The 23,117-nt window shown below is 37.0% G+C and overlaps 1 protein-coding gene across 4 annotated transcripts in view; it reads left to right on the top strand.

Moving 5' to 3' along the window:
• Positions 1-23,117, top strand: part of LOC121315026 (cyclin-dependent kinase 6-like) — a 62,350-nt gene that overhangs the window by 6,861 nt on the left and 32,372 nt on the right. For all 4 annotated transcript variants that reach the window (XM_041248887.1, XM_041248885.1, XM_041248886.1 and 1 more), the window contains exons 3-4: positions 8,936-9,071; positions 18,945-19,112. In XM_041248887.1, the coding sequence (XP_041104821.1) occupies positions 8,936-9,071; positions 18,945-19,112 (304 nt within the window). The remainder of the gene's footprint in view (positions 1-8,935; positions 9,072-18,944; positions 19,113-23,117) is intronic.

The following is a 23,117-nucleotide window of genomic DNA, read 5'->3' as shown; positions in this document are numbered from 1 at the left end:
GTTTGCGGCAGACATAACGCTTTGCATTTTGACCCAATAGTTACATTTTCTTATCTGACTGCTCAGTTTGGGAGGACAGCCTGTTCTAAGCAGATTCTGGGTGGTGCTGTATACCTTCCACTTCTTTATTGATCGACTTGACTATGCTCTAAGGGATATTCACTGCCTTTGAAATCTTTTTATACCCCTCCCCTGATCTGTGCCTTTCCACAACTTTATCCCGGAGTTGTTTTGAAAGCTCCGTGATCTTCATGGAAGTATCTTTGCTTTGAATGCACTACCCAACTGTGGGACCTTATTGAGACATGTGTATTTAATCTGAAATTATGTGAACCACTTTTATAGCACATAGATGGACTCCATTTAACTTATTGTTTGAATTCTGAAGGCAACTGGTCGTACCGAGCTTATTTAGGAGTGTCATAGTAAAGTGGGTGAATACATATCTAATGAAGACTTTTCAGGGTTTTTTTATTTTTAATTGATTTGTTTTTTCACCCCCCATTTTTTCACACATTGAAAGTGTTGAGTAGGTTGTATAAATAATAGGAAAAAAAAATCCCATTTAAATCCATCAAGATTTCAGGTTGTAAGACAACAAACTGTGAAAACATCCAAGTGGGGTGAATACTTCCTATAGGCACTGTACTGTACACTACACACTGTACTCTGTACATGTGAGAAGTCTAGGTGCAGCACTGTGCAGAGATGACATTAGTAGTTGTTGTGCCATGTGGTGCTACTTGCATGGATTTGTATCTAATGCGTGCTCAGTAAGTACATATTGTACATTTTATGCTGAAACACTTGCCAAATTTTGTTGACTTGCAATTACTAAAACTGTAACTTCACAACAGAACTGGGCAGACACATGGCAAATGACATTTAATAGAGAAAAGTGTAAGGTACTGCACGCAGGAAATAAAAATGTACGTTATAAATATCATATGGGAGATACTGAAATTGGAGAAGGAATCTATGAAAAAGACCTAGGAGTTTTTGTTGACTCAGAAATGTCTTCATCTAGACAATGTGGGGAAGCTATAAAAAAGGCTAACGATGCTCGGATACATTGTTAAAAGTGTTGAATTTAAATCAAGGGAAGTAATGTTAAAACTGTACAATGCACTAGTAAGACCTCATCTTGAATATTGTGTGCAGTTCTGGTCACCTCGCTATAAAAAAGATATTGCTGCTCTAGAAAGAGTGCAAAGAAGAGCGACCAGAAGTATTCCGGGCTTAAAAGGCATGTCATATGCAGACAGGCTAAAAGAATTGAATCTGTTCAGTCTTGAACAAAGAAGACTACGTGGCGACCTAATTCAAGCATTCAAAATTCTAAAAGGTATTGACAGTGTCGACCCAAGGGACTTTTTCAGCCTGAAAAAAGAAACAAGGACCAGGGGTCACAAATGGAGATTAGACAAAGGGGCATTCAGAACAGAAAATAGGAGGCACTTTTTTACACAGAGAATTGTGAGGGTCTGGAATCAACTCCCCAGTAATGTTGTTGAAGCTGACACCCTGGGATCCTTCAAGAAGCTGCTTGATGAGATTTTGGGATCAATAAGCTACTAACAACCAAACGAGCAAGATGGGCCGAATGGCCTCCTCTCGTTTGTAAACTTTCTTATATTCTTATGTTCTTATGTCTGCTTGCTTTCTTAGAGCTTCTTAATTGTAATGTTTTAGAATTTGCCTCTCCATGCTCTGCAGTTAGTCCTTCAGTTTGCCCCTCACTTTTTAAAAAAGTTAGACGCCAATGATTGACACACAAAATAGTTGGACTATTACTTGTGACATTAATTAAAATACTGAATTGTTGTACTGCTTTTAGAATGAAACACTCATCTATAGGTACCCAAACTGACTCAGCTTATCTGTACTCGAAAAAATGAGTATAATTTAGATTGGTGTTATTATATTTACAGCTTTATTTTTACGTGGTTACACCTGATTCTGCTGTTGTCGAGTCAGTGGTAAGCTTGTTATTGTGTGTAATTGGTCTTTGTTGACTCTATGTGTATAGTGCGTTTTACATGTTAATTTATTTTGATGTTTACAGTGTTTGTGTAAAACGAGTTGCATTACCAGGCAAAAATTTCATTAAGCTCTATCAGTTGAAAATAGTTATACTTTATCTGTGTGAAGTTATGAAAATTATGTAAAACTTCTTAAATTAGGTCTTTGAAAATTGTCAAAATGGTCCTTGAAGTTCCTTGAAAAGTCCTTGATGTGTCAGAAAAACTGTACCACATCTGATTGAGTTAAGCAGAGATTGTACATGGTTTTTGCAACTGAGGTTTTATAAAATGTTGTGAATTGGGCATACATGTGAAAGGTTTGATGAGTAGCATTTCAAAAACAATATTTGCTAACTAGCCTCATGTGTGATTTATCAAGCTGATCCATCTGGTAAAATGTAACATTCAAATTTGCTTCTGAAAGTGGTTTAGAATACAAAACTATACTAATGGCGACCATTTAGCCTTAAATGGTAAGCAATGATAAGTAATGGTAGCAAACAGTGTTCTTAATGGTAGAAGAATACACAGTGGTATTTCAGTTGTACTTTAATGGTACTTTTTTTACATGCCATTAAGTCTCAGTAATATTTGGATGGTATAAATGGTAAATCCTCACAATGAATTGTGAAAGTTTGTGAATGGTGTTGGAAGAATAATAACCATTAGTTATTTGTTGTATACAATTCTTTGAGTACATCTATGTTATTTTATAGAAGTTTTGGACAAATACAAATTTTATAATACATTTTAAGTGGCCCCCAGTATATTTGTATTTTCCTGAATTTCTTTTATAATGTGTAAAATGAATTGTCAATATTTCAATACGTCTTTGTTTACCCTGTTTTTAAGTCTCCATTTGGTATTTCCAAAGTCTTAAAAAAAAATTGTTTTTCCATATCAGGAAAAATATTGTTAATATAGTGTGTTATCTGTAGTCAGATAACGGAATATTGTTTCAGTATAAGAAGTTGATACCATACTCAGCCCAAATTTTCCACCCTCAATTTGAGAAAAAAAAAAAACATCAAATAAATACGCATTTGTAAAGATACAACCTCAATTACGCATATGGAGGCAGTTTGCGGCTGTCTGATATCATACAGAGCATTAGAGTTAGGTGCTCCTTCTCATTTCCAGTCGTGATTACTCACACCTGTTTTTTTGCCAGTTTGTGAACTTTGGTATTGCTTGGTCTGTTGAAAAATACTGGGGTCTAATCAGCATTTCCAATCTGTCCAAGATGGTACTGTTTGTTAGAAACGCTGAAATTGTAAAAGCTCCTCTTTGAATTCCTCAGGAAGCTACTGGCTTCTTTGAAAATGTCTGCCTATATGTCATGGATGATTTGAGATCGGGCAATAACGTTATGTTGCTGTTTGTGTATTCAGGCAGTGACGTCTTTGTCTTTTCTCGGCAGTAAGTCACGTTGCTGCTTGTGTACATGGGTAGTCGAGCCTTTTGTTGCCGATTGTAATACACCCATCGCTATACTGTCATCGGATTTAAGACACAGGATATTTTTGAGAAACAAAAAATTGTTCAAAAGGTGTGTCTTAAATTTGAAGGAATACAGTCATTTAAATTGGATGGCACGAGATATTCTCCCGAGTTGATCCTGCAGTGGCAGTTGTTTTTGAAAAAACCAAACGTTCAAGGTAAGTGCTATTATACTTAATATTTATACTACACATTTACAGATTTTATAAAGATATGTGAAATATTTGTATTAGTAGTATTTCTACAATGTAGCGGAAATCAGCTATAACTCAAGTAGAGTATAAATCCTTTTTGTGCTATAACCAAATTATTTTCTCCACACAGACCGAGCTAAAGAGAGAAAAATAAAATGCTTACTGTTAGATTTTTTTTGGAGGATGACTCAGATTTATTACGCAGGGACACGTGTGTGTGTGTTTGTGTGTGTGTGTGTGTGTGTGTGTGTGTGTGTGTGTGCGTCTGAAGGAAGGGGGTTAGTCGTTTGGTTATGTGAAAGTGCTAATATTCATTGTATATTTAAGTACTCAATGTATATTTAAATGCCCATGCCAGTAGTTGTATTATAACTTGTTGTATTATGCTTATTACAGCAAAAAAGAAAATTAAGAAAGCGAACCATATTTCAGCTTGCCAACTGGTACACAAATTAATAAACAAGAAAACCCAGTTCCTTCACAGTAGGTAAGTTTTCAAAAATGTTATAACAAATAAATAGCTATATACAGCTATGACCAATAGTTTTGCGTCACCTAGAAATACAGGATATGACCATATAGTTTTGCGTCACCTATGAATAGTATGATATATATATATATTATTATATATATATATCTATATATTATATAGTATATATATGTACGATATATATATATATATATATATATAAAAACGTAATTTAGTATATAATTACGTTAGATGTTTGATGTTTTCAATATTGAAGTGTTTTCAACAGATTGTATACAAAACAGTTTATCACAATATGTCAATTTATAGCATTTTTCTTATCATCTCTGTCATAAAGTGCAATAAACTAGTTAAGTCGTATTTTGCACGCAAACTGTTTCACGTGTTGTCTTGTTTAATATAGTGTTTGAAATCGATTTAAAGACATTAAGTTCCAATTTTCCACCTAAAATAGGAAAACTAACAAAAGCGGTATGTATATTCTTTTCATTTTCGCCTCCTATATGTTGACGCAACCTTATTTTTTCTGCATTATTCAACTTTATAGCATTATACAGCATTGTTCGATTTTATGAAGCAAAACTAGTTAATTCTATAGGGTGATGCAAAACCTTTGGCCATATTGCTGTAGTTTTACCTTTAACACCCCAACTTCACCTTATACCTCTGTTTCCATAATTTGTGTCGGTAATGTATTTATTGCCCCCCTACATTTTAAAAGTACCAAAATATTCGTTAGGTTCATGCTGCTTAAGTTGCAACCTGAAAGGGGTCAGTTTGGGATGAGGAGGAATATTGCTTTTTTCACTGCCCCATTCTCCTAAAAATGCATAATTCAATCTCTGATAATAATAATAATAATAATATTATTATTATTATTATTATTATTATTATTATTATTATTATTATTATTATTATAATGTAAACAGCTTTTTCAACAGCTTTAATGTTTTTATTTACATTAGGATAATGTATTCTCCTTGTATATGATACCAATAGGAATATTACATTTGCATATTCTAATGTTTTGTCCATAGACTTATATACTTATTTATTTTGTTCAATCGAATGTTCAGACTAAATCAGGAAACATTATTCCTATAAAATGTGAAATACAGAGAAGAATGGCGCTGCTCCAGAACCTCAGCTCTGGCTCCATGCTCCAGAGTGCTTCAGCATCCCCAGCTCCAGCTCCAGAGCACAGCTCACAGAACTGGCAAGCTCCACTAAGTCACCAAGGGCTTCATAGCTGGAGCACAGCCAACCCTATTCTGTAGTATTCCAAAGCCAGTGTGGAGTTAGCTGTGTGCATGGAGATTAAGCAGAGCGGTATACTAGGCATCACAAAGTGGGAGAAAAATTGAGGTATAATAAGTGGGCACAATAAAAAAAAAAATAATAATAATAATATATTTATAAGTACTAGATGTCATAATCTGAAATGTTTAGGCCTTTACAGGACTTAACATTCTAAAACAATTTTTACCTTAATTTACAGCAAAGCCATCAAACTGAACAAGGAAGAGGAGGAATTGAGACTGAATATCTCCCTCATGTCAGCTGGTTCTGTTGTTCAAGTTTTCAAGAGTGATGTGGTCAACAATATTCAATTTATAAATTATCTTTTATTTAAAGACTGACATGCTTTTTTTTTATTGTAAATTCCATCGAAAATTCCATTCATTAATAAAAATGTTGTGTATTTCTGCCTACAAATATTGGTTGATTATTTCTGCAGGAGAACCAACTCCAAAATGTCAAGTTCATTCAATATTGCTGTTTGCTGCACATATTTACAGTTTACCATTGAAATATACAATTAGCTAACATACAGAGTGTTCTAAAACACCATTTGAAATGATTATTTTTATTATTTCTTAGCAGACGCCCTTATCCAGGGCAACTTAAAATTGTTACAAGTTATCACAGTACAAAGTATTACATTATAAAATATCACATTACAGGTTATCACATTATAAAGTATCACATTACATAATATCATAATACAGGTAAGAGCAGATATGCAATAAAATAAATTCAAATAAAAGCAAAATAAAGCATACAGTAACTTACAAGTAAGAGCAAATTCGACTAAGTGCAGTTAAACCGTATAGAAACTATTTGAGAATGATTTCTGATAAGAGCAGTTACAGAAAATGTGACTACATATAAGACTAAGACTAAAATCAAATACAAGATTTAGTAAGTAGTTATAGTTAGGAGCAATAGTTGAATGTAGAAGGTATGGAGCAGTTCAGTACAAGTGCAAGCTGATGCAAGTACTGGTACAAGTGGGTGCCGTATAGTCCAGCATGGTCGAGAGTTGTAGTGGTTAGAGATGCTGTCTGAACAGGTGTGTCTTGAGGAGCCGTCGTAAGGTGGTCAGGGACTGAGCAGGTCGTTCCACCACTGAGGGGCTAGGGTGGAGAAGGAGCGGGCAGTTGAGGGGGAGGGTACAGCTTGTCTGCTAGAGGTGGAGGAGCGGAGGGGGTGAGAAGGGGTGTAGGGAGAAATAGGAGGGAGCAAAATGGTCAAGACAGCGATAGGCGAATACAAGAGTTTTTAATTGGATGTGAGCAGTGATAGGGAGCCAGGGCAGAGAGCGAAGCAGCAGTGTAGCGTAGAAGAAACTGGGAAGGGAGAAGACAAGGCGAGCAATGGTATACAAATGGTAAACTTCTATGGTACTCAATGGTACATTGTTGTAAGGGAGAGCATGTACAACCCCATAGCTTTGTAACCCCATGACCCCCGGCCAAAATACTAGTTTTGCCCCATGAGTTTCAGTGGTCAGTGACACCTGTTCTTTTGTGCATGCCGTTATATTTTTAGTTCCTTGAGAATGGCCTGTTTTGAGTCAGGAAGTGAAATGCCAAATGCAAATGTCTGATTATACTTTGATGAGAAACACTTAAGAGATGTACTCATTTCTTCTATCCACACTTAGAAACCAAATGAGTCAAGGTCATTTAGTTATTGGTGTCTGCTCAGGGAATTTCCCCAGAAAATTCAGCAATATGGGGGAAGTTACATTTTGTTTACATTTAAAAGAAATAAAAAAAAAACTGTCCATTCAGCATTTGATTATTTCTTGAAAGTATCCTGGTGGTTTCTGTGCTTTGAAATTGTTCTCAGATTTGGGCTCTTCCCTTTACCGTAAGAATAGAGCTGCTTCATGTTGATATTTTGACGTGGTTGTTAGCATACAGCTGCAGAGTAGACAATTACCTTTGAATGAGCGTTTGGCTGTTTAATATGATTAGAGAAACCACCTCAGTCATTGCTAGACTAACAGAGTTTTCATTTCCATTTGGCAGTGGGAGTTGAGAAGTTTTTGGCTTAAATTAGCTATCGAGGAGGGAGTGGCACAGGGTCCAGTTCTTAACTGCTCTCACAGAGGAAATAAGTATTGCTATGTCTCAGTTCAGAAGAGCATTGGTATTCTTTCCTAAGAAACAGTGTCAGGACAGGGTGATCCGAAGGGCATTACTAAGATCCAAACTTATGTACACCTTGGCAAAAGCTTTGTGTTGCACAGTGACAAAGTCTATTAAGTTTACCTCTCTTGCAAAATGCTATAACCATTGATATGTATAATGTCTCTGAGGGTTGATGGAAATATATACTACAGTTAGTTCACATTAGTCTTGACTATTCAACAGTCTTTTTGATTTATAAGTGAACTTATTAAGGAATAAAACCAACTCCCATGTAGACATGCTTACCCACTCATGGGGTCAGTTGAAGAAAATCTGACCCAGCTGTATTCTTTAATTAACTTACTTAAGGTCCATTACCAGTGTTGTACAGTAAGAATTAACCCTTTCACTGCTGCATGGCTATCAAGGATACAGTGTCTTTATAGGTGGTACACTCAATAGAGTTTTATTAAAGGTGGTCCTGTGAATCAATGTAAATATTTTTAAATATCTATATCTGTTTATCAAAATCACAGAAAATGCAAGCACAGGGCCAGCAACTATTAAAGTTGTTTCTGATTTGTTAATTCTTCCTGTCTGCTACTTTTCATAGATTGGTCAGTGCTAATCATTTTGAGGCAGTGCCATCTGCAAAATCACAAACGTGAAAAATAGTGCATTAATCCACTTGTTCCCCATATAAATATTTTTTGAAGATTATATTGCTAGTTTGCCATTACTAACCTATGTTATTCCAAGAAAAGGTTGACATGTGAATGTTTTACTGGGTAGAATATGAGAAGGTTTAGGTAATTCCAGGAATTCAAAGTCACATAATTTTAACCACAGCTGTCAAAAAAGAACAGTGTTTAGCATCAGTCACCTTTTATTCACTTATAAATTAATTAGACTTTAATGTTTTCATTCATATGTGTCTCGTACACAATTTTTGGCCCCTAGAGTCTTAATAATAATATAATATATATAGTATAGTAAATGATATACCTGCTGAAATCTTGTATTCTAAATATTAATGTTACCCGCAAGATAATTGTAACAGAAAGTAGCACTGGTATTAAACTGTGTACATAACTACATACATAATATTTGGCACCTAAAATAATAATAAACAAATACCAATAACATATGAACCACTTGGTCACATGATGAAATGTTGCATTTACACGTGTGGCAAGGTGTTGTTTAACATACTTTGTTCTTGCTGTTTCTTCAAACAAAGTTTTCAGCATATGTTGCTTCTTACTGGTTAAGCCCCCTCCTGATTTTCCTCCTTCTTTTTTCCCTCAGGTTGTTTGATGTATGCACAGTGTCAAGAACAGACAGAGAGACCAAGCTGACCCTTGTGTTCGAGCACGTCGATCAAGATTTGACCACCTATTTGGAAAAAGCTCCACAGCCGGGTGTGCCTCCTGAAACCATCAAGGTACCTTGGATCAGTGCACTTATTACATTGAATGCTATGTATTTAGAGTAGAAAGGTAAGCCTAAACCATACCATTCGGGCTTTAATTTCTTTTTCATATTTGACAGCAAGTCCAAATATTGGAGTACAACAGATGTATTTGTTTGTTTGATTATTCCCTTTGAGGTTAACTTTCTGTATGCATGCATGTGATGCCAGACAAAAATAAAGTAAATGAACTGGAAATACTGAATATGTGTGACTAAAGACATTTACTTGCTGTAGGTAAATGCACACTATATTTACTACTCTCTATGTAGGTACACATGATTCTTCAAATAATTTGAAGTTGTACAGTATATGCACATATTAACAACAAAGTTACAGGAACATGTTGAAGATTTGATTTATCTTCAAGTCATCTTTACTGTACATGATTTAAAGTGTACCTTTGTATATTTTTATTTAAAGTCAAAGCACTTGTCAAATAATTTTACTAGTTTATTTTAGTATTGCTACATATACTAGTATTGCTACGTATTGTAACTGTAAATGTGCACATCTGAAAATCATTATGTTGTTCTTTCAATCAAAGACCGTGCTCTGCTTCAAGAGTAAAACTTGTCATTTTACAAGTGAAACTACATACTGAAGGATCATTTGCTATTTTGGTATAAACGCCCTACCCTTTCTGTTCACACTATAACTGAAATGATGGTGGCTGTAGATTTGCCGCCATTCAAAGCCAAATTCCGTCAAAGCGTGAAAATGGTGCTACAACAATGACGACTATCAAAGCAACATAGGAAACATATTAACCAGTTTCCCAGTAGTGACAGCTAATAACGATGAGGTTAAAGTAATACTGTTAGGTTAAGGTAATAGAAAGAAATAACATAAACATGATTTTAATATATTATAACAATGACAGAGGTGTAGCTAACAAGATAAAACCGCATCCCTAAAAACATGAAGCGGCCTCAAGGTAGTAACTTCAGATTATTCCATTAAACTGACCTAATATGCCTGCCATATTGAGGTCATGAAACTTTAGAATTTCAGGCTTCATAGGACACTTTGAATTATTTTCCTAATGCTTGGTACACAACGGAAGTTTATGATTTTCTTTGTCCAGTTAAAATTAGCTGCTGAACTGCTTCTCTCTGTAAAGGTGGTGTTCAGTAACCATTGACCGTTTCACAATCTTTTTCACATTTCCATTTTACATGTTTACAAAAAGTTGATCTGATATGTGATGTCCCTTAGACTCTGTTACCAGGAAGGCTTTGTTTTATTGCAGAGGGTTGGATTAAAATAGTACCATCATTGTCATAGTACATTAGTTTGCGCTAAAAACTTAGAACGTATACATTGGCCTGAGGTTGTGTTCACAAGGTTATTCTGGGTTTAAAAATGAAAACCAAAAAACAATGCAGACTTGATGTGCTAGGAGCCAGGTATTGAGCAGTGTGGTAAAGGCCTTTAATGAAACTGTAAAGCAGTCAGAAGTAGCCAGTGGAATAAAAAAAAGGGAGGCGAACTAGCCTAAAGAGGCCACAGGAAGTCAGAAACAAAATAGAAAAGAACAAAATGCATTGTGAGGCTAAGTTAGCAGTAGGCGACTACTAAAAATAACTAGCACTTCTGTGCCAGCTAATGAGTGGACTGACATTAAGAGGCCTTGTTATAGATCAGGCTACCTTACCATCACACACAGGGACCCATTCTAACACATTTCCTAAGGCTGTCTGTCTTTGCATTGTAGAAATGTCGCCAGTCAGTTCAGAGCGGCATCCGCAAATGTTTTCTGGATGAGTGTGCACTGTATTGTTTTCGATTTTTTAAGCACTGACCAGCTGGCTTGTTAGTGAATGGAACTGCGGGCCCCTCGCCATGTTTCTTGTGAAGTCTTGGCAGGGTGGCTGGATAGGCTGGCTGCAGCCGGTGTCAAAGTAATTGAAGCAGCAACTGCAAAGCGGTGCCCTCGTATCAAACACTGCACCCCAGCCTCCCCCTCACCACCAACGACTCATTTCTTCTTGTCATGAGTTCTCATGCAAGTTGCACCAGAGGAAATTACCGTTTAAAAAAAGTAAAATAATGTAAAGATAACTTGTGGTGCTTGGACCCCTCCAGACGCTATCCCTTAGGTTCAACGAGTGGATACATTTAGCTGCTACCCACAGACAGCTGCAGGGAAGTAGAGGCCCACTACTGGGCCTCACAGAAACATCTCTTTCCTGCAAGTAACAGTGTCAGCTATCAACATCTGCCATACTTTAGCTTTAGAAGGACACAGTTCTTTTCTCCTTTCAGTCAAACAGCTTCCTGTTGTATTGGAACCGTGGCAAATGGCATGTGGATAAAATAAAGTAACAGAGGGTTGTCTGTAAATCTGTTTGGTATGGCCTGGATTTAACTTTTTGCCCCTTACTCAGAACTATCACTGTGTTACCGGTCACCTTAGACCCCTTAATGGTATAATGAGCAAGTCGGTCAAAAGTATTTTGGGGAACCATTTGACCTTTATCAGAATTTTGCTCATTAAAAATAATGTCCAGTGCCATCAAAGCATAAAGGGACTTTGTTTTATTGAATCTCTTTATTCCATGCTAAATAACAAAAAAAGGAAATATGTTAGCCAAGGAACTTAGCACTTTGGCATTCTTTCCTCAGACACACTGTGAGCAGGATGACTGTAGTGGTGACGTCGGACCCGGAAGAACCAGAAACCAAAACACGTAATGGTGGTGAACCTGAGACACTACAGCACCCAGCGTTTTATTAAATAATAAACAAACAAATGATTTAAACAAAAAACACAACACTGAAAATAAAGGACGCGTTGGCCAAACAAACAGACATGGACGAACCCAACAAACAAATACTGCGCTGGCACTTCAAGCACGCTGTAGCAGTTGTTATTTTAACTAAACTCTCCTCTCTCACCCATTCTCCACTTCCGAACACACAACCCCGAGTGAGTGAAAACATGCTGCTTTTATGCAGCTGTACTGAGACTCGATTGCTAATCAATCATTCAATTGGAGTCTCGGTACAACTGCACGTGAATTAATAAAAGTGTAATTCCCCGTGCTCACATATTATTACATTTTACCTGCATGTGAAGTGCTGTGCAATCCTCTTGCCTAAATACAAACATACATTTTAAACACCATATTTATATCCCGTGTATTTTATACATAAACACCAACATTAACACACTACATACAACATAAATGACTAATAAACACAAAGGGGTGGGACACTCCGCCACACACGAGCGCACGCACGGACGCACGCAGACACACAAACACACCCACCACGCACGCACGCACGCACGCACACACACACAGACACACACAAATCTGTAGGGTACAAAGCTGATGTCGGTATCATTCTGTTCTCTTCACAGCTTGGAAGAGTGCTCTTCATAACCATAATTATGAAAAAAAAATCTGTCAATGCTTTAGTTTATTAACCTGAGAACCTACAGGCAGTTACAGATGGTTGAGGGTGGTGCAAATGTGAAGAATTGTGACAGCTGTAAGATAATGCTAATATTAACTTTAATAAGGGTGGAAGTTGGATCAGTTGGGCTGACAAGGTAATTGCTGTAATTCCAGTCGAGTTATGTTGTGATGTAATAATACATTTAGTTTTCTCAGTCCCCACAAATCGTAATTGATTTTGGGAACAAAGCAGTTCTTGGTACCAGTCTGCTAAATCCAATTCACTTCCATAAAAAAAAAAAATCCAGGTAAAATAAGACAGCTTGCTAGCTATCAGCCTGCTAAGTGTTATCAGTGATTTGTGAAACTCTAGTATTTTGTTTTACTGGCTACCAATTTACCTCAAAACGCTTTGGTTGTTAGTATCTTTGATGTTTATGAAACGTGTTATCCAGACAGTATGCAGTATACTTGGCACTGTACAAACCACTAAGGCTAACCTTAATTAAGCAATAGAACCCGGAGAAAAGGGGTTCACTGTCTGGTAAAGCCCGCCTCGTGCTGTTAAATTTAACATAACGAGAAGGGCCTTTTTTTTTTTTTTTTTTTTTTTACTTTGTTTGCTATACTACATTTTAATATATAGATTGAACGTATAGGACAGCAAGCACGCAGACTTAGGGCTTGTGTATCATTGATTTTATTTTTTCGTCTCTTGGCTTTTTATAGGTTTTTGTGACTTCGTAGACCTGGCCGCAATGTAATAAAGTCATTTTCACTCCTGTAACTTAGTTTCATCCCTGCTGCAGTAGTTTAGTTTCGACTGTTTGTTTCAAACTACTTTCGTATGCTAATGTGCAACTCTCATGATAATATCGAAGTTTCGCGCTTATCCTTGATGTATTATCATTGTTCCCTGATTTTACGACTTCAGTTTGTGCCTGTTATTTTATGCATGCCTCTCACTGGCGTAGATTCAACTAGCTGTTTGTATTTGAAACTTCCTGTTTAAACTTTTCCAGGCTTTTAATTACTTTAAAATAAAGCACCTCCAAATATAAAAGAAAGCAAAACAATAAATTTATTAATAGTCTATATTAAATGACAATAAATCCATTTTGTTTTGGTCTATTTTATATGTTAAGGTGCTTTATTTATTTATTTTAAATTTAGTCGTTGCCAATTACTTTTTGTTATTTTCTCCCTATTTGAAATGCCCAGTTATTATTTAGACTCAGCTCACTGCTACCACCCCTGTGCTGACTCGAGAGCGGCAAAGACGAACACACGCTGTCCTCCAAAGCATGTGCCGTCAGCTGACCGCTTCTTTACACACTGCGGATTGCAGCCACCTACAGCATCGGAGGACAACGCAGCTCCCAGTCAGCTAACAGGCAAGCCCGCAGGCGCCCGGCCAGACTACAGGGGTCGCTGGTGCGCGGTGAGCCCCCCCTCCCCGGCGATGCTCAGCCAATTGAGCGCCGCCTCCTGGGAACTCCCGTTTGCAGTCGGCTGTGGAATAGCCCAGATTCAAACTGGCGACGTCCAGGCTATAGGGTGCATCCTGGCACCTTTACTGGATGCGCCACTCAGGAGCCCCGTTAAGGTGCTTAATTAATGAAAGGAAGCAAAAGGACAAATCACTGCAGAGTTCTTTAATTAAACAAAATGAAATATTTTCTTTTCAGTAATTAATTATGTAGTGCATAGACAAATGAAATACAATGAAAAGTATTTACTTGCATAGCCTACTGTATGTGCTGTACTTTTTTCCTTTACACATCTAAAATATACATAGACTCAGGGACTATGTTTTGAGATGCACATGTGTTTTATATATATATATATATATATATATATATATATATATATATATATATATATATATATTATATATATAGACTTGTACTTGATAACATTAATTTAAAAAGCCAATTGATGCATTTGATTAATACGTTGTGTGACTAATTTGAAGATATTAATATGTTTGAATATTAACTAAATCGAGTTATTAATCAAATTGATCCATCTTGCTACATAATTGTTTCTTAATGTTTTGTGGCCATTCAAAGTGTTAAATAATATTTCCTTTTTCATTTTCATTTTGGCTGGTGCCATGGTTGAGTCTGCTACTTCTTTCTGTTCACTATGCCACTCATTTATCTTTGCCTGTTCTAACTCTTGACTTTCGGTGTTGCGAATCTATTTATAATGAGATGGAAATTCTGATCTCTCCTGTATAATGAGCAGTAATTTTTGCTGTTTGTAAACTTGCCGTGATTGTTTAGTACATTGCACGCAAAAATTCTACCAAGGACGGAGGCTGTGAATCCACAGTATTTACAAACACGTAAGCAATATTCGTACATAGAGCCCAACATCTACATTGACAATTTAACCTGTAAAGGTTACTACTTTACAGGTTAAATTTCTTAAACTGACAACTTTAAAAACATTAACCCTTCACTTTCTGTAGTCCTAGCCACTCAGTAGGGCCCAGTTCTTTGTTTACAGATGGTGTTACTCGTGTGACGACCCAATATAGCCATATACAGTAAAACTGCATCAACCAAACATAATACAGTACTTTTACTAGCATTGTCATCACACTATTTAACTATTACAGGTTTATATATCTATAGGTTATATAGTGAAATAATTCAATAAATATATACTGTTGTGGACTTTCATACCCTATCTAGGTCTCTTACTGCAGAAAACGTGTATATTTATTTTGAAAAAAAATATGCATACATGCCAACAGTCCCTATATGGTCAGGACAGTCCCGATTTCCTAGCAAATGTCCCGCATCCCGATGCATAGGAAGAAAGTCTGGATATCTACACATAGAAAAAAATTAATTTATTCTGTACAGTAGATTTAGTGACAACCATACACCTGCTGATCAATAACTTACCGGCATACAATGGTAAGAAAGCTTCATTGTGTCTGTCATGTGGTTTCCATGCAAGTTTTTTTTTTTTAACTCCAGACTTTTACTCAAGAAAAATGTCTTGTGTAAAATGCTGTTTTGGGTTTCCATTCGCTCAGTTTTTACACGAGTAAAACTGGCTTTTCACCCGACGTCATGCAAATGAATGGGAAAGGTGGGTGTTGATATGTAAATGAGCTATGTGTAAAGTACTCATGCTGTTTTTGAAGATTACTAGTGACATTTTGTGACAATGTGGTTTCCATGCACAGAGAACTGGTACACAAGTGAATTTATGCTGCTATAATAAAGTAAAATACCTTGTGCCTGGGTGGTTAATAATGTGTTTTACTGCTCTTGCCCAGATTTTTTCAAATGTCGTTAGTAGTGAATACTGTTCCAACTAATTTATGACTCATTAATTAAAAATAAACTTGGAGGTATAAAATGAAACTGACCAACAGTCATTGCAGATCACTATGGCTGAAATGCGGTGGAGTCGTTTCATTCAGGCAATACAGCATCTCTTCATTCAGGCAGTACAGCATACAAGGGATCAGGTGATGCTGCGTATACTACTGGCTTAGAAACCCTACCCATCCAGATGGCTGACAGTTGCTGAGGAAGCATTCAACACCATGCTTGGGCAAATACGGGTAGTGGGCACTTGAAAGGGAAGTGGCAGATACTGATGAAACAGACTGAAGTGCATTAATTCGTTCCCAAAATTGCCACTGCTTGCTGTATCCTGCACAAACTCTTGTCAACAACAAAATGAGGTGTTCAGGAATCAGTGGCTGCCTGAGACAGAAAAGGAAGGTTTCAGTCTCGCGAGAAAAAAAAGCTGCACTGCCTTTCACAGTAAGCCCAAAACAAGCGCAACCCATGTTAGAGTGGGTGTTAATGCAAATTACGACCAGCGACTCTCAAAAAACAAGCCCAATTCCACTTATTATAAGCGGGCTTGGCAACTGTGAAGGTTACCTCAGCCTCCAGTTTCAATTGGACAGCAGCGATCTGAGGAGGCTTGTGCTCCCTTACAATATTTATAAACACGTTAATTAACATTTGCACGTGAAATGCGGGATTCCATGCTAAACTGGGCATGGATTTTCCCGTGTGTTTCATCTGTTACACGAGTAAATGAGATTTACCCTATCCCTCTGTTTGGCCATTTTTTTCTGGTCGTGTGGTGTTCAGTTGAGGGGATACGTCTATTATTATATGATAGAATGCTTTTTGCGTGTGACTCCTCCCATGTGTATGATGCGTATAACCCCCCCCCCAGGGGATGAGCATCTTGCTGAACAGTTTCCAAATGTTGGCAAGTATGAATATGGTATATGGTGTCATATTAGATTAAAGGAAGTTCTCTGTTTTACATGTGTTACTATCAGGTCGTCTTTATACTTGCACTACCTAGGTAATTTAAACCTGCTGTTTTGGGGGTAGACATCTCTTGTTGTATTTCTGGAATTGGTGATGATAATAAGGGAAATAATAAATCACCCCAGGCCAAAAGCACCAGCACCATTAATATAGCTATCAAAACAAATTCATACCTTTTAATCATTTTGCACTTCTATTCACTATAAAAGTCTAATATATGCAATTTTGATAGAAACACGTGGTATAGCAAACAAGTATGTTCATTTTAAAACATGACTGATAAGGAATGCTTTCCAGGAAATCTGTTGCTGACCTTTATTTCACCTCACTGTGTCTTCTGGGTCAAGCATCTAGCTGAAAAGCATGCCTGACATTGAGGACAACTTGAAGATGAAATAGCAAACAAAAAATGTAGGTAAACTATGGAAACAATGCCTGCAAACTGAAGTTTCTTTAATCTAGTGTAGTACCAGATACCATGTTTTAAATAAATTACACGTTTGCTACAAAAAAAAAAAAGGTTACTTTCAAAACTTCACATTTGTGACCTACTGTATATAGTAAATGGCTGGGTTTGGAATATTTTGGAAACATTTTGTAAGCCACAGTCACTTCAAACTGTGTTGGAATTAAAACCAGTTTAACAACACAATTAATCATAATATAGAAAAGTAACATCGCTAAACTAAGTTGCATAGTGATTTATGACTGAGAATAATGTTTGTGCCAATGATCTGTTGTACTTACTTTTAAACAGTCTCATCAGATAATCATTATTATAGAAATAATACCTGACACTGAGATTATGGGCCCTATTCATAAGGCTTTAACTAATGAGTTCTGTCAAATTAATTTTATACTTAGCATTATTAAACTGTTCGAGTCTGCTGTCGGATTATTTTTAAGAACACAATGAAAATACTCAGGCTTAAAAAAGAAAACTACTGTAGACGCTCTGGGCGACAGAATTGTACTCAGAGTTTGTAGTTTACTGTTGTGTCCCTTGAATGAATGTGCTTAGTTTATCAAATGAGAATATCTTTTAAAACATTTAGTTTTATTCGCCACCGTTTGTTTTTGTTTGTCCATGAATCTTCATTTTTTAACACTGTGTGATTTATATTTTCCATATTTGTGAAACCAGGAGTGTAACCCGTGCATTTGAGTGCATGTCTGAAAAGTCTGCTTAGATGATGGAAAGTCTTCAGTTAGAATTCTCGCCACAATCATGACACAAGTGGAAAGACTGCATTTTAGTTAGGCCTTTAGATGCAGCAATTCTAGCCTTTGAGCTTCTCTAATAGCTCTTGTGCTTACTGTAGCCCAGTCCCTGTCCCACCACTTCAGAGGGTTTACAATTGAAGGGTACTCATATGCTGTCCCACTCCACTTCAGAGGGTTTACAATTGAAGGGTACTCATATGCTGTCCCACTCCACTTCAGAGGGTTTACAATTGAAGGGTACTCATATGCTGTCCCACTCCACTTCAGAGGGTTTACAATTGAAGGGTACTCATATGCTGTAAAACAGCATATTTTTTACAATACAGGATGGTGCAGTTAAAGATTAATTAGCTCCTCAGTACAAAAAATTTTAGTGGTACCTACTGTAAGTATTATGGCTCTGTTTATTTATTTTTATTTGTTTGGTGTTAGGGGACAGGAAGTGCTCTCTGCCATAGACGTACTTTATGAAATGTAGCTTGATCAGCCATAGTGTCTTTATATTAGCGCAGAGCCATCTAGTGCACAGCACAGAAAAAACAAAAAACAAACAAATAGGAAACTTGATTGAAACTCAAAAAAAAAAAATGCTTATTGATTATTTCTTACAAGCGTTGCTTTTGTTTGTAGGTTTGGTATAAATCAAATTCCACACCATTTTGTGTGTGTGTGTGTGTGGGGGGGGTTATAGTGCTGGCACAAATGAATATTCAAACAAACAGTGTGTGAAATGTAATGCAAGTTCATATTTGTTCATATAGCAGAATTTCTAAAAGACTGTATCAAAATGACCATATTTCAAACATGAAAAAAAAAACCTGCTGGTCTTAGCACTGCTTGTGGCTGATATAAAATGACTGTTGACTAATTTCTATACACTTTGCTTGCTTGTTCAGGATATGATGTTCCAGCTGCTGCAGGGTCTGGATTTCCTTCACTCCCACCGAGTCGTTCACCGGGATCTCAAGCCTCAGAACATCCTCGTCACTGGCACTGGTCAGATCAAACTAGCTGACTTCGGCTTGGCAAGAATCTACAGCTTTCAGATGGCACTTACCTCAGTGGTGAGTAGGTGGAAGGTTTCAGTGGATGCATGCATTTGTTATAGTGTTTCATATGTACTTTAGAGAATGGTCCTTTTTTTCTGCTCTGCTCTTGTTGATGAAATCCCTGTTTCCTCTGTTTTTATAGTGTGTGGTACAATGAAAAAGTCCATGGGAACTTAATTAATAGTCAGACCCGTTATCTAGCAGTTAGGCAGACTCTGGTGCAGTCTTTAGTGCTTATGTTGTAATTTTTGTATCAGATGTTCACAGATTGATGCATATTTTTTGTTCATTGGATCGTTAGAGGTTGTAGTATATGGTTAATATGTTTGTACAGGCTAGACTAGTCTGCTTAATGATATGGTCGCTCCTTTCTGTGTATGAAATATGCCCTAACGCTTAGATGATGTGTTGTTGTTACATTATTGTTAATTTTGGATATAAATGTTCTTCCTTGTGGCTCAAACAGATTGTGAAAACCTGTGGTCATAAAATGAAAGTCACAAACCAAAAGCACATTGCTATATGCCCGGTTTCTGGTTCCAATGACATTAAAACAGAAGACAATTCAATTGATATTAAATAGGTTCTTGCTTGTGAAGCACAGCTTGTAGATCTTTTAGAAATAGGTTTTCCTTACAGTCCTATTGTTAATTAAACTGTTAACTGTACTGTACAGTATGAGGTGGATTAGAGTTAAAACTGTCAAACAACTTACTCTTAAAAATGATACAAAATAATTAGGTTGAGGTGGTCAAACAAATTATTTGCCCACTTTGTCTCCCCTTGTATTTCATTTACTTGAAAGTGAGTTAATGTAGTTTTGGGTAGCTGGAATGTGGGCAAGTTTTAAATGATAACTGGTGGTAGTGGGGGTGATGACTGTATGGACTTTGTATTGTAGACCTATTTCCGTGATATAACCACATGTTACTAGATAAGTTAGAAGAATCTCTTTTAAGTATTTAAAAAGCTGCTCTCACATTCTCTCAGGACAAAGGGGCCATTTATAAGGGACAAAAAGCTTTGCAAGAGGGTCTTCTTCTGAAAACCTGATTTCTTTCTCACTTGCTTGAATCGGGAAGACCTGGGATATCAAAGCAAAAGCTCCTTGCAGACAGTGGTTTCTGAGAGCTATGACTGGCCATGAGTTCCTGCCAGTGTGTCATGAGTGTGGCAGGTTGTTGCTGTGAAAAGATCCTTCTGTCCCTTAGGGTGACCATGAAAAACTAAAATCACATGCAGCCAAAGATGACTGCAAGCAATGCATTTTGTAAAGTGAGAACGATAGCTGCGGCTGTGAGCATGACAAGGGCGAGGAGGGGAGGGAGAGAGAGGGAAGAGAGTGGCCCTGGCTGAGAGGAAGGAATATAAGTCAGGGTCTCTTCAGGTGAGACAGGCTTTTCGGTTCTTTCTAATGTCAGATTGTCTTGCAGGAATCTGTATTTGGGTAGATGCTGAATAGGCTGTGTGTTCACATGTAACTGCATAGTTCCCCGAATAAGCATTAGCTGTGCTTGAATACTGTCAAAACAAAATCAATGAAGCTCATTTTTATTTTTGCAGCCTTGTAATATGGATTCATGTTAAACCGAAAGGTGTTTAGGTAAGGAACAGTTGAGGGGTGCGGGCTTGTTTCGTAACGCTTGTTTTTTCAAGTTGAGATGCAATAAAAATATATTAGAATAAGTAACTGGTACTAGTTGAGAACATCGAAAATTTTCCCATTATAAATTCCCTTACTCTTGGTAAATCATTTTTTCAAAGGTTTTGAGTAGTTCTCCTCATATATTTCTATATATAGGGCTTAGGTTGGCAGGGCAATCCATGGTTCACTGCGCACCAGTGACCCCTGTGGCTGATAGGGTGCCTACGGGCCTGCAGTGGAGCCATTCAGATCTGTGTTGTCCTCCAGCGCTATACATCTGCTGGATCCGCAATGTGAAAAATGATGGATAGGCAGGAAGACGTTTCAGAGGACCTGTGTTTCAGCCTCCGTTCCCTGAGTCACAGAGGGGTTACAGCGGTGAACTGGGATAAAAATAATAATTGGGCATTCCAAATTGAGGAGAAAACTAGGGTAAAAACCATTGGCGACAAGTAAATTATATATATATATATATATATATATATATATATATACACACACACACACACACACACACACACACACACACACACACAAATAAAAGAGTGAAGTCGTAACACTGTCTATTCAGTGAGCTGACTAATTTCTAAAAAGCTAATAAGAGGGAAAAAACATATAATCTAAACATTTTGGAGGATTGAAATGAGTCAACCGCCAACTGTTTCTGGCCACCCTACTCATCTTGCCTTGCTGAAATGGGAGTGTCACTTATCATTTTCAACACATGATTAAATTATGTCCCATGAAGAATAAACTAAAACTAACAAATGAACGCAGAAATTATTTTTCAATGTGAAAATGAAAACTAAAACTAGAAACTGTTTGTGAACAGTATCTGTCTCATGTAGTCCCCAAACCATGTCTGTTGTATACAATCCCTGTTGAGCATGTGTCCTTTTAATTGCGCAGTCAGGTGCATAACTAGGCAGACTTGGTGCTTAAAGTGTTTGTAGCTAACAAAATAATTTCATAAATGTTACCTGTTGTGTAGTTCCCTTCTCTGTGATACTGATACTGCAAAATAAATAGGTACTAGACTAGGTAAAAGTTAATTATTTTGTTAGATACATTACTTCTTTTCTAATTAACTAACTTTTTTGTTTGCTAAAAATAAATAAGAGTAATAGGTCAAGTGTTATGTGGACAGGGCTGACCAGATTTGGAAAATGGTTGTGCTTTTACCCATTATAACATGAGAACTATACACCTGTAAAAACGTGCCCTTTAATTTCATAATCATTTTATCCAACCCAGTCTCACCAGAGAAACGTTAACAGATTCCTTTTTCTGCATTTCTGCTTTCTGGGGTAACGTTTTCACTTTCAAGTACAGTGCTTCGCTGCGGCTTTTGTCAAAATTCTCTTTTTATGTTTATTTTCTGTCAACATTAGTTTATGGATAATCTTGCTTGCTTTTAAACCAATTAAATTGTTACAAAACAATTTGCTATTCTATAGTCCATTTGTTTTAATTCCGTACATGGTCTTGCTGTACCAGTGCTGAAATATACACTGCCTTTTCTCTTTATACATTTACCCAAAACCTTGCTTAGTATAATTTTAGGAAATGACATGTCAGCACTGTACGTGCATCCAGAGCGCATCTGCAGATGAAAATATGGCTAAAAACAAAACAGTATTCGGTTCAACAGAGACAGTCAGTAGTTTAAATAAGCTAAAATGGTCCGTGTCTATCTGTGTAATTTGAAATTTGAATGTGCCGCCCCTGCTTGCTCTGTGGCGCTCAGCCAATAGGCAGGGAAAGGACATTGAAAAGAATTGTGGGATATGTGGGATCGAGTCATGGAAGCAAAGGTATATTTCAAGGTTTTAAAATGACATTTACCACAATTCTTTTCAACGTCCCGTCCCTGCCTATACAATGGACATTCAAATTTCAGACTACACAGAATAGACACGGACCATTTAGCTCGTTTGTTTTTTAAGCTACTGACTGTCTCTGTTGAATCGAGTACCCACGTGACATTTTTTCCCCCCAGAAAGCAGGAATGCAGAAACGTTAATCTGTTAACGTTTCTCTCGTGAGACGGGGTTGTTTTACCTCACAGTATTAATAATAATGTTGGAAAGCACTACAGCAGTTGAAGTACTGTATCTGTTCTTGTGAGAAACTATGCTTCAATGAGTCACTGGCATCAGCACCGGAATGTGGCATTTTAAAGCACCTTTTAGAGTAGGAAAGAATGCAGGCTAGAATAAACAGTCTGACCTTGTTAAACAGTGCAAAGCTTGTAAGTGATCAATATACACAAAACTAGTTTATGCCACTAAATGTAAAATAGAATAATAGAATGCTTAAATAAGAGCAGAGGTGGTGGGGGTGGGGGGTGTTGTTCTGTGACACAATATTGCCGA

Source organism: Polyodon spathula, chromosome 4 (genome assembly GCF_017654505.1).
Source record: "Polyodon spathula isolate WHYD16114869_AA chromosome 4, ASM1765450v1, whole genome shotgun sequence".
Taxonomy (NCBI): domain Eukaryota; kingdom Metazoa; phylum Chordata; class Actinopteri; order Acipenseriformes; family Polyodontidae; genus Polyodon; species Polyodon spathula.
The sequence above is the reverse complement of the archived record's forward strand: the minus strand, read 5'-3'. Positions and strand labels throughout refer to the sequence as shown.